The 15656-nt window shown below is 53.1% G+C and overlaps 5 protein-coding genes across 5 annotated transcripts; 3 read left to right on the forward strand and 2 right to left on the reverse strand.

The window, feature by feature from the left end:
• Nucleotides 1–964: 964 nt before the first annotated feature.
• On the reverse strand, nucleotides 965–2661 carry N7477_002244 (uncharacterized protein; the record flags this gene model as incomplete). The annotated part of the gene is made up of 7 exons (XM_056963907.1): nucleotides 965–1226; nucleotides 1287–1688; nucleotides 1762–1796; nucleotides 1853–2291; nucleotides 2346–2433; nucleotides 2469–2541; nucleotides 2590–2661. 7 exons carry the CDS (start codon nucleotides 2659–2661, stop codon nucleotides 965–967), a joined length of 1371 nt encoding a protein of 456 aa, XP_056823860.1.
• Nucleotides 2662–3054: 393 nt separating this feature from the next.
• N7477_002245 (uncharacterized protein) lies at nucleotides 3055–5364 on the forward strand (the record flags this gene model as incomplete). Its single annotated transcript, XM_056963908.1, has 1 exon — nucleotides 3055–5364. The coding sequence occupies one exon, from the start codon at nucleotides 3055–3057 to the stop codon at nucleotides 5362–5364; it is 2310 nt and encodes a 769-aa protein (XP_056823861.1).
• Nucleotides 5365–5868: 504 nt separating this feature from the next.
• N7477_002246 (uncharacterized protein) lies at nucleotides 5869–8006 on the reverse strand (the record flags this gene model as incomplete). Its single annotated transcript, XM_056963909.1, has 6 exons — nucleotides 5869–6992; nucleotides 7046–7392; nucleotides 7454–7621; nucleotides 7689–7758; nucleotides 7819–7853; nucleotides 7918–8006. Coding segments are annotated over 6 exons (1833 nt in total), but the record flags the coding sequence as incomplete, so codon positions are not given.
• Nucleotides 8007–8809: 803 nt separating this feature from the next.
• On the forward strand, nucleotides 8810–9655 carry N7477_002247 (EXPERA domain-containing protein; the record flags this gene model as incomplete). The annotated part of the gene is made up of 4 exons (XM_056963910.1): nucleotides 8810–9005; nucleotides 9058–9221; nucleotides 9283–9517; nucleotides 9573–9655. 4 exons carry the CDS (start codon nucleotides 8810–8812, stop codon nucleotides 9653–9655), a joined length of 678 nt encoding a protein of 225 aa, XP_056823863.1.
• An 835-nt stretch (nucleotides 9656–10490) lies between these two features.
• Nucleotides 10491–15595, forward strand: N7477_002248 (uncharacterized protein; the record flags this gene model as incomplete). Its single annotated transcript, XM_056963911.1, has 4 exons — nucleotides 10491–11226; nucleotides 11277–12989; nucleotides 13052–13492; nucleotides 13551–15595. The coding sequence occupies 4 exons, from the start codon at nucleotides 10491–10493 to the stop codon at nucleotides 15593–15595; spliced, it is 4935 nt and encodes a 1644-aa protein (XP_056823864.1).
• Between the last annotated feature and the right edge of the window lie 61 nt (nucleotides 15596–15656).

Consider the following 15656-nt stretch of genomic DNA (forward strand, 5'->3'; position numbering starts at 1 on the left):
CGTTACATGACAGCCCCCATGTCGGACTCACCAAGAGGTGATGCTAAGCTGACGCCAGGGGGACTTGGCCGAGGTGTGGTACACAACGAGTGGTGAAGAAGCACTAGAGCACGTCGTTGCAGGGAAGTTCCCGAACAGCCCATGCGATTGGTGCAATGCCAATGATGAGAAGTTCCAAGCTCGTGCTGTCACATGGCTTGAGCTACGCAGTTGTGGTCGCATTTTTCCAGTTCTCCTGCTTCTTCGCCATGGCTGAAATGTCTCGGAGCTTCCCATGGTAACTGCCTCACGTTCCTAGGATTGTGTCATTCTGACCTGGTGCACTGGACCCCATCAAGCTCTTCCAGTGCCGTAGGAATTGTCAACTTGACCAATGACAACCCGGCTTGCCCGTTGGCAAAGAGGTGGCAAGAGTTGACAGGTGCATGGTGGGGGCAACGTCACTGACCCCCTCGGTGGGCTGAGTCCAAGGACCATTTCTCGCACGTCCTCTGTACGGGCTTCCTGACCAACATGGGGAACGGAAGGAGCCGTAGATGTCGCGAGAGCCAGAGTTTGTGTGAGGGGTCACGCCTTTCCCCAAGAAAACGACCTGTCTCACTTGGGATAAGATGCCCTAATTCATGTCTTAAACTCTGCAGGAGCCACAATGTGGCATTTCATAGAGATCGGGTCTACCGCAATTATTATCTGGGGTAAGCGACTAGCTAAATTAAGTGGCCGTAGTATCAATGGCATCTCGTATTCCGGCCATCATGCGTCACACATTGAACGGCCCCAGCCCCTGGTGGCCACGGCCATTGGGCACTAAATTTGGCATACAACCGATAGTGGAAAATCGCCACAAGGCCAAACTCAATTCAGGTTCGCGCGACAATCTTCGCGAAATCATCGGCCCGGCAATCGCTTATGGCCGTTCGAGGGAAATTATGAGGTCAATGCTGCGCTGGGACCTGTCCCTCGTCTAGTCATCATCGTCCTCGGATCCACTGCTCCACCCAGTCTCGTAGGATTCTCTTATCTCACCCAGTCCATTGAGCATGGCCTCGCGTTCATCAACTGAGAGCATACGTGCGGTGCTCGTCTCAATGGCCTTGATTCTCTCGGCTGTTCGGTTCGACGCGGTCAATGCGGCGAGAACGCTTACCCCAGAACCGGACTTGGATTTAGGATACATCCCGTGGGGGAAACTGTCAAGCATAGGTAGGCGGAGTGGTGTATAGTAGCTAGTGGTATCCTTTTTTAGCTGGGAGGTTCAAGAGTTTCTAGTATGTGGAAAAAGTTACCTTTGGAGCATGGGCTCCGAATTGAATAATCTGAGTCTGCGAACGTGACCAAGGTCTTGTTCTATTGACTCTGTGACGTTCTCGGGCTCGTCTCCACGCATCACCTGGACCTGGTTGAAAATATGCGCAGACTTGCTGCTCTCACCGCCATACGTAAAGTCAATGTCAAACTCGATTTCCGCCTGAGGTGATCCATCCTCTTTGGTGGGTGATTTGTGTCCGTGCTCTCTGGGGTTGAAAGTGGTTTGCAGCTCATAGATATTGTGAGTCCCGTCATCTCCAGCCAGAGATGACTCGAAATCATGGTACGGCCGCAGCCGGGACGGCAAGGTCACTGTCTCGACCGCGGAGCACATCAGTGCTGTAGTTTGCCAGCGCGAGCGACGGTCAACCTGCAAATAGCTGGGAAGTTTGGGCGGTAAGTCTATGAGAGGTACATAGAGGTTTGACTGGGGGGGAAATCGAGTATATCGACTTGGCCTTGTTAATGTCTTTTTTCATTTGTTGGTGCTGCAAAGCCATATGTCAGTATTCTGTCTTCAATGAGGGCTGACGAATTAACTTACCCGCTGGACCTTGGTTCCATCCTCAATGGCCCAGACCCAGATACTTTTCTTTCCATACTCATCTCGAAGCCGGTCGATATACCGTGCGGCAAATCCGCCCCAAGCATCATCTGCTCCAGAGAATAGTTGCAGTGCTCGCAGTTGGTCGCATTCCTCTGCAAATGGCCTCACGTCCCGATCTAAGAGATCATGTTCTTTGTCGAGGTCATTGAACAGCTCTCCACCGGTGTTCCAGTCCTCAAACGGCATGATTTGAGAGTTCAGCTCATACTCATTCATTTGTACGATTGAGCGGGGATGGTAGAAGACTCTGTTGTAATCGGACCAATAACGCACAGTTTCCGAAGTCAATCGGGGAGCAGGAGTGCCCAGATCTAAGCTTTTTTGATAATCGCTTTGCAGAATGGGCGCTTGCTTCTGGACAACTTCTTGGCCATCCCTGAAATACAATTTAGCTGAAAGTTGTATGCTGAATGACTTCTTCGGCACCTACCAAAGGCCAGTCACGGCCTCCTCGCTTAGCTCATACAGCGCATTGTATTTTCGCAGTGTGCCGAATCCACCCTTCAGATCGTAGATTACTGTCCGGGAGTGTACGTCTCAGAGCCATCTGCACCGACTCCAGGTCGAAAATGAACATCGTGATCAACCGGTGTCTCTTCGCTATCGTTGTATGTGAAATAAGATTCCTATTTATGTATTAGACATGAAGATATTAGCGCGGAGGTTTTAACAACCTGGAGGTTCCAGAAATGAGTCGCAAGGTAGTTGGCCCGCTGACCCAGTTGTAGCGTCACGATCTCATGCATATTTTGACGTGGACACCCACTGTGTGGCTTCGAATACTTTATGATCGTCACATGTGAGCAAGTGAGGTGGACAAACCGCCTTCCGATGTCAGTAGGCGGTGGGATCTTTCGGGCAATAAAATAAAGTGAGTGCGGGATATCAGCACGTGATGTCTGATCTTCAGTCTGTCGAGCTAACCGCCTTGGGAACTTTAGTGTGGTGACCAGGGCAACAGTCACCTGATTTGTCCCGAGAGGGCAATAAACAACTCGTGTGTGGGTGCGTCACCCTCCAATCGAGAACGGTGATTTTCCTTTGAGACTTTCCCCTCGAACCGATCTCCGACCACCTGTGACGCCCTCATGACCTCTTGACATCAACCTGTCGCCCACTTCTCCTCGACAACGCCCGCGATGGAGTCTCCAACGCGTCCCGTACTTAGCCCCGCAAAGGTCCTTCACCCGGTCTCGCCGGAACGCATGAATCAACAGACAATTCCCGCCTCTCCTTCACTGCCCTCAGATTTATTGTCTATTCACCATAAAAATACTAAGGGGGTCTCCGAAGTGCAAGCCAAAGTGGCATTCTTGAACAGTCTTTCGCGTCAGGGTAGCCCCAGCGCCGGTCAAGCTGCCGCAAATCATGCCGCCCTTCAAAGAGCAATCATCGGCCGTGAGGAGGCAGAGTCTGCCCTGAGCTCAGTACAAGAAGAGCTTGCCGAAGCACAATCAAGAGAACGCCGAATTAGCGAACGACTGGAATCATTGTTGGAAGAATTACACGGCACCAAAGAACGCCAAGCCCAAGAACGGTCGATCTTCGAGAAAGAAATTCGCAAAGCCCGCAAAGAGGCCTTCCGTGCGGGATCAAATCTGGTCAAACTACAAGAAGAATTGAAGCACTCCAAATCTGAATCTAAGGCTATCGAAAAGGAACTTGCAGCAGAGCGGGATGCCAAGAACAAGGCGAAGCAAGAGGCATTCGAACGTGCATACGCTCTTGCCGGTCTAACCGAAGAACTGGAAATTCTCAAGGGCCAGCTTCGGTCCATGGAGGCATCCAACCACTCAAGCACATTAGAAGTCCGCGCCCACGAGATTCGGAGGGAAGACTTCGGCAGATTGTCCCTGGCAGAGGGCGATCTCGCCTTTCTGACCACCCCGCGACGACCAAAGCGCGTGGCACCAGACTCCGCCCGATCTCAGATGTCCGAGATGGAATCCGGCGATGCGGCCGAAGCCACCCCTCCCAAGAAACTGCGACTTTCCGAATGCACAACTCCCATCGAGGTTGAGCAAACAATCACTACCACCACGTCTCTATCACACCTTGATCCCGAAGCCTTGGACAACCTGAAGGAAGAGCTTGACCGTGAGCGTCGCCGGAGAGCCGAGGCTGAAGAAATGGTCCATTTTATGAACATCGAATGTCAGTTTGAGCGATGCTCTTGCCGGCTTGCGGAAAGTCAGGGTCGCCGTTACATTTACGACGAAGAATACTTTGAAAGGTTTCAGAAGCCACAGCTAGAGGCCGAGACTAAAGCAGCGCAAGAAGCCCGCGACGAACAGCAACGCCAAGCGGCAGAGCAGGCACGTGCTGAAGAGCTGGCGCGGGCTGAACAGCAAGCGCTTGCGGAGGAGCAAGCTCGCCTTGAGCAGCAAGCCCGTGCCGAGGAGCGGGCTCGCTTTGAGCAACAGGTCCGCGTTGAGGAGCGGGCCCGCGCCATCCAACAGGCTCGTCTGGAAGAACAGGCTCGTTCTGAACAACGAGCTCTTGAAGAGCAAGCTCGTGCTGAACAGCGAGTTGTCGAAGAGCAGGCTCGTGCCGAGCAACAAGCTCGCATTGAACAGCAGCTTGTTGAGGAGCAAGCTCGCGCTGAAAGAGCCCGTGAGCGCCAGCAGCAAGCCCTTGAAGAGCGGGCACGTGCTGAGCAACAAGCTCATGTGGAAGAGCAGGCCCGCCTCAAACACCAACAGCAAATCTACATTCACTCAAGCCACACACCCTCTGTCGACCCTCCCAGCCCCGTCTACCAGCAACCCGAGACTTCTGTCAAGCCAGAGCCCATCGAACTCCCGGAGCAAATGCGTATGCCTGAGGAGCCTATGGTGACCTTTTCACCTGAGACCGGAACCTTCAAGACGTTCCCATCACCCATTCGCGACAATGTTCGACCCCGACGAACTGATTCTTTCACACTTTCTGAACTGAAGAGCTCGCAGGTCGACGCCTTGAACGGGATGCGCACCTCAACTGCCTCTTCCAGTCGCCATGCGGACTCCACTACCCCAACCGCTCCCCCATTGCCACTCAAGGCCGCCCCTAGCTCAACAACAGAATCTCTTGCTCGCGAAACCAACGAGAGCAGAACTGGTAGACGCACTGAACGGAGTGCCTACGGGCCTACCCTCGCAAGCACAAAACGGGTCCCTCTCCGCGAAGCCGCTGGGTCTCAGAACGCTGCCTTTGTTTCGGATACACCTATCAACCGAGAGGAAGCTCTGGCCAAAATCCGAGAGCGCCGCGGCCGAGCACGCAGCAAGGTCCGCTCAGTGAGTGCGGCCGAGCCTTCCGGACGGCCAGTGGGATCCATTGGCAGCACCGGCGCAGCCGCAACCCGTGGTCCCCGTCGCATTCCGAACCTTCGACCGGATAGCAAGAGCGAAGGTGAGCTGGGTGAGCGGAGGGACTTGAGCGCCCCCGTGCGCATGTTCCGACGATGATGGCGATTGATTTGCATATATGATGTTCTGGGCCCTATTTTTTGTTCTTGAGCCGGTTCTTGTCTTTTCCATAATACCCCGGCGCAGGTGCATAACCTTGTTTTTTTTTTGAATTGCTTCCATCGAACTTTATTGCATCCCGTGCACGCGATGCCTTGGCTAAGAGTCTTTCTTCCTTTTCTCATTTTACTTGCTATGAACTTTGTTCTTGTGATGAACTTTCGTCTGAGATCCGCTCTCCTTCACTTTTCCTATGTTGGTACATCATCTGTACATATTCCAGACTTTTCCCAGCACTTCGCATGTCGATTCGCATTTAATGGCAGAATGTCTACCCAAGAATTGGATAGACATCTTTCGGATATTTGGTCCAAAACGCATATTGCAAGAGGACATCCAGCTTCAGCTCGCAGAGATCCTGGAAGATGGTGTAGACGCAGATAATGCCGACGCTTTCGACATCCAGCCCTTAAATAGCGGGTGTATGTGAAAATCATGACATATTTACAAGATGGAAATACCACAGCAGCGAATACGTGCGCTGTCAACATATGCAGAACGGCCCCACCAGAGCAAGACTAGCTCTTCGACGAAAATGCGGTCTGTCGCGCTCCACACGTCCAAGCCCATCTCCACCATATCAGCGATGGTTATAGTGATAGGCTCTTCTGATTCAAAATCCTGAGCGGAGTGATCACGCCGAGAATGGTTCCCCTGCTGTCTCTGGCGCAGCAGCGGGGCATTGTCATCGTCCTCGACGTGAAGAGAACGAGACATGGAAAGAGATAGATCTCCTTCCTCATTCACCGGAGCATCTGAATAAGGCTCATAGGCATCATTATGGCCATCCGAGTCATGCCTCGCAATGGCGCTAGCAAGCGTTTGAAAGATCTGGGTCGTGAGACGACGGAAGTAAGCTACCAGCGCGACTTCCAGAGGCTCTTGACTCTGGTCTTCAAGATGTAGGGAACGACGCTCATTCGGGTTCGAGGCGGGGTATGCAAAACTTTCTATGCTTGCCAGAAGTCGGGCGTCTTGTTCACTTTGATGTTCTTCCTCTTCTTTTGATAAACCGTCGCGGTTTTCGCCGGCGGAAGCCCACCACATGAAAGAGGTATAAGCTAGTCGAGTCCATGAAAGAGGCTCGACGATGGGACTGGATGAGTAGGTTGAGTCAGTGTCGGAGTCATCGGTGTTTGGAGACGTTGCTCGGTCGCTGGAGAACTGCCGAAGGCCTCTGCGCAGCATGGCATATCGGCGAGCATCTCGTTGTGTTGCTTTGAGTTGGACTGTTTGGTTTGAGTTGTGCTTTGTACTAGAGTGATCTATCAAGGCAATTTTTGGGAAGGCCTGCTCGGAGCCCTGTTGAGAGTATGGCGGGGGCAGGGTGACGAGTGCATCGTAGAGCTCAGGCTTCATGCTCAAGACGGTGTCTGTGGAGCAGGCGATCCAACTGGGATCCTTCTCGAGGTTTTGTGTTGATCTGTCCGAGTCATATGAGGCGAGATCAGGGATATCGTGAATGCCAACATTGAAGAGGGGACGCGGTCGCAACGGCGGGGTGAGATCTTCGGGAAGCACCTGTAACAGGGAGTTCGGTAGGGAAGCTAGCAATGAGAGATCATATACTAAAAATCCAATCAGTGGGGAGCTTCAGTCATTGTGAAGGATGGGACAATACCAAAATTGCATGGTTGTTGCACCGGTGCTTCAACCATGAAAAGGATGCGCTTCCGTAGCAACGCTGCTCTGCATAACGGGAATATCAAGGGACCGAAGCATTCGAGGAAGTCTGGGAGGGATGAAGCAGGATGAAACGGTGTCAAGGTTGGTCTGGGAGTCTGCAATACTATCGCATCGCTAAATGCGCGGTTGCGGTGTCCGTCTGGTCTGTCGCCTGGGCGAAATCGCAGGCTGATGGGTGATTCCAAGGGAGATTCTGAAGTAGCAACTTCGGGGCTTCCAATCTTGAAGGCGTCCCAGTATTCAGATAGCGCCTTTGTATCAGACAGATCTGCGGCATATTTCCTGTCGAGTAGCTTTGGTGTCAGTCGCAAGGTGAAGCGAATTGATGCCAGAGATTACAAACAGCGTCAGTTCACGTAGCCTCGGAGCATGTCTCCAGCTCTTCCCTAATCTTCCAGCACTCAAAGGGACCAGAACGCCAACCGCAAACATCTTCGCATTGCGCTCCGCCTCTGCGGCGGGCTGATTGACGAACGCGCTGACACCCGCGTACTGCTCATGGACGAAGTACCTAAACGAAGGGCATGAAAGTTAGGCTTCACTGTTGTATCGAGCTTTGCAGACCTATGACCACTCACACCAGGTCTTCCGTCACATTATGTAGTCCGGAGGGGAGCGACTTGTATTCCACCACACCTTCGACCTCAACTATAGCGACTCTCTGTCAGCGCCGCGTCTCGGAAGGAGACAGTTTGCGTTCGCACATACCTCCTGGGATAGCTTGTTTCCACGAAACCACATATCTGGCATCAAACGCGTGTCAGCGACCCACCGCTCCTGACCGCAAGCTCTAAGAGTAAGACTTACCCGGTCCTGATATCGAAGCGGATGACGAAGAGGGCCGCAATGCCTGGCGGCGACTCCATCGCGGGACAAATATCAAGAAGAACTTGGCTTCTGAGAGTGTCAGCAACGCATAGAAGGAGAAGTCATCGAGTTTCAAGATCGGGGGAGTCCGGCCACCTTAGGGGAGTTGACACCTAGTCACCTGACCTCGAGCGGGGTTTTGCAGCCAATCCTGGGGAGCAAGATAGATGTTTCAGATGAATGATTATTTAGAAGATTATATTCATGGATTGTTCAGGCTACTTTTCTGCTCAATTGAATGAGAATGCTAAAGTCTTAGGTTCCTGATGGTGGTGCGGCGAGCCTCCTTATCTATCCCGAGGTTAGCCATTATCGCGCAAGTAAGAACTTGACCAACACGAGTCAAAACAGTTTCCGCCTGCCTCCTGTGACAATCATCTGGAGATAGCGCTCATGAATAACACTTAACTCGCCATTTAGCAGAATACACAGGCAATAACGTATGAAATTAGTGCAAAGCCCTGACAGAACAATTGCAGAATCAGGACACCAAATGACGAGACGTAACCCAGGAGAAAGCTGGGGCAAGGGAAAAAATCTCGCGCTAGGTCATTGATTGAAAATCGGGATATGAGGTCCGGATAATCAATTTAGGTGCAGATTGTTTCCAGGGAAAGCTGCAGCTTCAACTAGCCCAAGGCATGCCGTTTTGAAGTTCTAATTGGCCCAACCTCTCCGATCCACTATGCGCTCAACGCGTACAAATGGCTGCGCAGGCATTCCCCCCACGGCCTCATCGATCTAACGCCAGATCGATCTGTCCTCGCAGACCTAGACTCGGAGGGGGACTGTGTTTCGCGGCACAAATAAGCTTTCTGACCCACTGGCAGCAATGGCATCACATCCCTACTATCCCCTGGAGGTCGATATCGTCGACTATTCGCCCAACCAAACCTCCGTACTCGAGCTACTGGTCTCGGCCGGAGGTGGTTGCGCGGCCCTGCTAGGTTTGACTTTCAGCTTGGCCAGTTACGTGCGACCGACTCTGCGTCTGGCCGATCGGCTCGCCATTCTATGGTTTGTGCTATGTATGAACAGACGTCCAAACATAATGAGATCGGGAATTAACGAAGGGAACAGCGGGAACACTGCACTGCTTCTTCGAGGGTTATTTTATGATTCATCATGAGCATATGGCATCGGCCCAAGATCTTTTCGGGCAGCTGTGGAAGGAATATGCACTATCCGACTCTCGGTATATGACCTCCGATACCCTGGTACTCTGCATGGAGACGATGACCGTGGTAAGGATATCCCGGGAATTCCGCAAAGGCCCGAAAGCTCGACCCGCTGACCCGTCACCAGCTGCTGTGGGGACCTTTATGTTTTGGCGTTGCATATCTGACCGCGACGAGACACTCCCTACGGCATCCGGTACAGTTGATGGTGTGCATGAGCCACCTCTACGGCGACACGCTATACTATGCCACCAGTCTCTTCGACCACTATGCGAACGGGGTGGCGTACTGCCGACCGGAAGGGTATTACTTCTGGTTGTATTATTTCTTCATGAATTTCATCTGGATTGTGGTCCCGGCATGTTGGTTGGCCCTTCTCCCCCATGCGAAACAAAGGTGGCTGACCCAGTGCATTAGATTATCTGCTCGACAGCATCAGGACCATTTCGGGCGCCATTAGGGCCCAGCAGGGGTCAGGCGAGAAGCACAAATGTCAGTAGCACCTCTTCCGTCATAGCCGCATGGGTGGGTGGATGTAGTGGGGAACGGTTAATCTACGGAGACTCGGGCCACCTTTGAAGGTGAGAGATCTGATGCACATGGCAAACAAAAGATGGAGGCCATAGTAGCTGGCGATTAATGTAGAAAGGATAAGCATATTTCCCGAGGAAAGGAAATCAATGTAAAATGAACGTGTGAAGCTAGAAAGCGAGCAAGCAGAAAAGTATACAGATATACGGTCAGCGTAAACAGCCTGTTTCGCACCACGCAGACGATGACGCTGCATGAGGGACCACTTCAGGCACCCAGGCCATTGTCCAGTATCCACTGATCAGACTCATGATTAAAAGCCGCCCATTCCCTGCGCACCCTTAGCATTGTGAAGAATGCCAAGAGCATCGAGCCCCTCGCAGTGGGCAAAAAGCCCATAAGCAGGGTAGAAGCAGCCGACCATATCACGCGTGGCAACTCGATCAGGCGGTTCGTCTGCAAGGGCCCAGAGTCCCAACTTCTACAGAGCGGTCGCAGACGCGCTGATCGCTTGGTCGGATCGGCGGTTTCCCGGGCAGCCAAAACGTGTGGGCGCCAGAGCGCATCGGTCTTATCGGGCGGTGTCAGCCGCACTATCGTCTTGTTTACATCCCCTCGATCAACTCTGGCACAGTCCGACTGGACAGCGAATGCTGTACGGCTATGAAATTTGACGATCTGTGATCGAAATTTAGATCAGCGGGCGCTGGTGAGTTTCCTCTGTGGCTTCGAGTATACCGTGCCAACAACCTCCCGAGAATTCCTCGACACGTACTGATCACGGTTCGATCTGCACAGTTACCCATGCCGACTCCTGTAACGCCAAATCGCCCCTCCAAAGCTGGAGGGACCACCAGATCTACTAAGCCCCTCGACATCGGCCAGCCATTAGGAGTCCACGATACAAACACTGTGCGCGCCCGAGTGCGGCAATGGCAGCAACAAGGCGGCGGAGTGATTACGATCGATGACGGTGTCTACGATGACGATGACGAAGAAAACAAACCGAAGAAGACCCCGAAACCCAAGCCCAAGATCGAAAACGTGAAGGCCGACAAGGTGGAGAAGCCAAAAGAGAAAGATACAGAAAAAGAAAAAGAAAAGAAAATCCCACAAACCAGGAAGCGCAGCCATAGCACTCCGCGCAAACGTGTCATTAGTGATGAGCACTGGCGGAGAAATCGATCCAATACTCAAACGTCTACCCGAAACCTCCCCGTGCCCAAACGAATAAACGAATACACGACCAATGAGGGGACAGGAACTCCGCGCGCAAAACGAGAAAATGATAAGGACGAGCTAGAAAGACCCAAGCGAGGCACACGACGAGATACAGTCGCTTCAAAATCCCCCACTCCCGAAGCAAAGCACCCGAGCCCGCGCAAGGCAGATATCGAGTCCGTGGCCGACAGCGACTTGGAGACCGACCTACCAAGATCCACAACATTGTCAGATATCCCGGAAGCGTCAAAGAGGGAATCACCACCGCCAGACGATGTGGAATGGGCGAAGAGCGAGGCCGACTTTACCGAGTTGTCGCGTCGGCGAGCTCGTGGCCAACCCTCCCGTGGCCACTCGAAAGTGCCGAAGGGGGAATCTTCGCGCAGATTGTGGACGAGTCCAGGAAGATGTTCAAATTACCAGAACCGGAGCCACCGAGGCCTACGCCTGTTCCGCCTGGACAACGCGGAGCCAAGATCGAGGCATGGCTGTCAGACACGCCCGACCCTTTCCTCGATAATGAGTCAAAAGATGACATGCCGGGTCCTCTAGACATCAGATCAGCGCGCGCACGGCGATCAAGGAGACTAGCAGATGATGAAAGCACGATACTTTCTCCATCTGAGCTGTCCTTAGAGAGTGAGTCTCGTCCGAAGAGCTCACATAGCCGTCATTCAAGAGACAAGGATAGTATCTCTGAGAAACGCAAGTCACTCGATCGCGACTCTACATCAGAAGTCAGACTGTCGAGCATCGGTAAAGCTCCGAGACCGTTGCCGCTCAGGATTCGGGAAGAAAAACTGCGCGACAAGCCATACGAAGAAAGCACTTTGAGCTTGGACTCGGACCTACAAACAGCCTCAGAAGGATCTGAAGTCTCTGGCAATAATGCACCTGTCCCGTTAGGCCGGAAGAAAGCATTCCCAAGCACCGGAGGTCATCGCTTGTCGACAATAGCTTCTGCCGAAACTTTGAGCACTCTTATTGAAGACTCATCCGTCTCTCAGAAAACATGCCAAGAAAAGACGCTAGAGGAGGCCGAAGAGGCAGCTGAGGAGAAGGACAATTTTGATCCCAATTCTCTGCCCGTAGTCTCTTCTCAGCTGAAACGACGCCTTACTACCCACAACGATCTCATGTCGGTTCTGTCAGTTCCTACCGGCCGAAGCAGAAGCATCCGATCTGCGCGAAGTATCCGCACAAACAAGAGCCGTTTGGCCAGTGCGACGGTCCCAGACATTATGGCCGAACTCTCTGCAGACGAAGCGAAGTATATGCGCGAGCTCAAGACCCTCGTGGGAGGTGTGATTCCGGTGCTGTTGACCTGTGTGTTGTCACGGTCCGACGCTGCAATTGCTGCTGGTTTGTTCCGACCCTCCATGGACCCGAAAGACGACATGAACTTCTCCAAACCCATTGTCAATATGGGAGTCGCAATTGAACGTTTGAAGACTCTGCATAAGCGTATCCCGCAAGACAACCCGGATGCGCTACTTACGTGGGCCCAAGGCGCGCAAAGAGTCTACCGCGAATATCTCAAAGCGTGGCGACTTGGATTCAAAGATGTTATTGTCAACCTTGCACCGCTAGAAGAAGGCGAGGAAGACAATGGTGACACAAAGAGTCTTGATGAGGGTATGGAGCGTGATGAGAATGGCGACGTGGTCGATGCCGACGGTGAGAAGGTGGATGTCGCTTATCTGCTAAAGCGACCTTTAGTGCGACTCAAGTATCTCGCCAAAAGCTTCAAAGGAATCAACATCCTGCAGCCGTCGCCCAAAGCAGAGGAGATAGCAAATGCCTACCAAGCGCTTGTGGTAGATGCACGGAAACGTACACGGGATGAACGAGCGAGGCTCGAGGACGAGTCCGCTGCAAGCGTTGACCCGACTCGCGCCAGAGATCCGATGACACTGGGGATACTTCAGAATGTCTCAGTTGATCAGACCCGCCATGTCCGGGCCCGCGACTTTTTCAATCTGTCTTTGTACCACTCTAGTGGCCAGTTGGTTGACTGTCGGGCGGAACTGTTATATCGAGACAACGCATCAAATGATGGCCCAGGAGGCGACTTGTTGATTTGTGAAATCGACCATTCGGATCGCTGGCTTCTTTTCCCCCAATGGATTTGCGCTGCGTCTCAGCCCGCACCGGCGAGACCAAAGGCGAGATTGTGATGATGCTGCGCAGCGCACCTGGCGAGGAGAAATATTGGCAGGAGTTGCTCTCTCTTCGTATTGATGAAGTTGAAATCGGCGCGGAATGGGTGCAGCTCTTGGGATCTGAACCTGTTCCCCCTGCGATCTTCAGAACTCAGAGCTTCATCAGTCGAGCTAAACAACATAAGGCTCGCAAATCTCCAGTCAACGACTCTCCGCCACGAACTAACCCCAGCGACGTTGACATCCCAATTGGCGAGAAGGCGGCGAGCAAACGGCGCTCTTTGACCCCGAAGGAGCAATACTCTGAGCCCAGTACTGTGAGCTCCGCTACCGACAACAGAAGTTCTTTGATTTCAACAGCCACTCGGGAAACCGACTACACCACGGGAGACTCTGAATTGTCGAACAAGCAAGCTCGTTCAGGTCTGGAGCTTCTGCCGTCAAGGGCAAGTCCCGAAAAGGCCTCTCATGGCCTGAAAAGGTCCAAGGCGCAGAGGCACTCCCGCTACGGTGACTATGGGGGAGAGTCTCGCTTCCGGTGATGCCTCTGCGCAGATTGCTCTTTCAGAAAGAGCGTTTGAGCCCATGCCGGCAACAGACTCCCCCACCCCAGGCAGGTTTTACGGCGGCGATGTGAAGAATGCCATCAAATCAGCCGACTCTATCAGGGAGAAGTCTCCTCCAAAGTCACCACCAAAGACACCTCGCACCCCCCGCAGAGAGCCTCCAGAGCCCGAGTCTCCTCGTGTGTCATCCGTACCGTCCGCATATCTCCCACAGATCCCCAAGATCCGGAGCACAAGCAGCCAAACCCATTTGTCGGCTCCGTCTAGTGGCGGAACCGAAGAGGAAGATGAAGATTACCCCCCGCTGGATTCTCTGCCTGAGCAACCACAGCCAGAGACACCCACTCGTTCAAGACGAAGAAAATCCCGGCGGAAGTCAAAGCACGATGATGCTCCTCCACCTCCACCGCCACCTCATCGCTCCCCAAGCTCGAAGCTTCCTTCTGTGCCTGTTCTTAGTCCTGCTGGTGTCAAGCTCAAGCGACGTGGCTCCTCTCCTTTGAAGCACGAATATGAGCCCTCTACGGCTTCAGACTCTTACTCAGACACCGATTCTGACGCATCGACAGTGCGCCATTACAGTTATTCTTCGTCGGATTACTCGAGGGATGACGACTCTGATTCAGATTATTCGTCGGAATCGGAACCGGAAGAAAAAGACCTTCCTCAGCCGAAGATCCGTGGGCCTGCTTCTACAGAGACAAGCTCTTTGTCTCCTTCCAACTCTGCCTCTCAAAGTGGCTATAGAACCGTGCCGCTGCAACCTGGCAAGTCAACCAAGGTCATTGCTTCCATCTTTGCTTGGTCTAGCAAGGGAAATTGGGAGACCCTGCTTCCTGACGAATGCAGTATCGCCGTTAGCCCCGGACTGATTGAAGCATTCAAAATGAATGCCGATCCCCATTCTACATCCCCGTCAAGATCATCGCGGCCTCTTATTTCAATGGAGCTTACACCACTTGTTCCTATCCGCCGGGGAACTGCTATTGACATCAGCATTCGCTCGCCTCCCACCGAGCGATCTCAAATCACTACTAGCAACAACATTATGTTCCGATCCCGCAACCCTGACGACTGTGACGCTCTTTACGCCCTTATCAACCACGCCCGAATCAACAATCCCACCTATATCGCTCTCCAGAACGCCCGCGGTCCCTTCAATGACCACGAAATACCCAACTACGACCCAGCACCTAAGTCTGGCGGAAGCTGGTTCGGCTTCCCCCGCCGCAGAAAGAGTTATCGCGCTTCCAGCTCTCCGCGCTCTCTCGCCGAAGGCTCCGAAAGCAGCGTTGGAACCATGAGCAGCGCTTTCTCTGCACTCAAACGCTTCGGTGGTGGCAGCAAGATGTTCAACATCTCCCGTTCTACCATTGAGTCCCGCAGCGGCCGCGAAGGCAGCATGTACTCCGGTGATGGCGACGCAGACTCAGCCTCTCCATCCGGCGGAATTGGCCGCATTGCAGCGGCCATCAAGGGCGCCGACGGCATTGGTCTATCAAACGCCAAGATCCGCGTCTACCTCCGCGAAAGTGCCTCCAAATGGCGCGACATGGGCGCTGCCCGTTTGACTATCATGCCCGCGCCTCCCAAAAACTTGCTGTCTCGTCCCGGTACCGCCTTTAGCGGCCGCAGCGACGGAAGCGGAACGCACGACGGAGCTAGCTCACCACCCAGCTCCGGCGCAGCCACACCGCGCACCACGGAGCCGGAGAAACGCATCATTATCCGCGGCAAGACCCGTAGCGAAGTCCTTCTAGACGTCTGTCTGCCTGAGAGCTCATTTGAACGCGTCGCACGTACTGGAATTGCCGTATCCGTGTATGAAGAGATCGAAGGCGGCACAATCGCCAAACAAGGCGGCGTCTCTCTCAACTCACAGCGTATCTATATGCTTCAGATGAAAAGTGAAGCTGAGACAGCGTACACATTCGGCCTTGTTGGAAAACTGCGGTATTAGCGCTACTCTTATCCTAGGTTTGAAATGGGAGCATCGGAGCTGGTGCATTAATCTTCGGCGG

This window comes from Penicillium maclennaniae (genome assembly GCF_028827695.1).
Source record: "Penicillium maclennaniae strain IBT 15551 chromosome Unknown utg000003l:1.0-5670915.0:1.0-5674809.0, whole genome shotgun sequence".
NCBI classification, from domain to species: Eukaryota; Fungi; Ascomycota; class Eurotiomycetes; order Eurotiales; family Aspergillaceae; genus Penicillium; species Penicillium maclennaniae.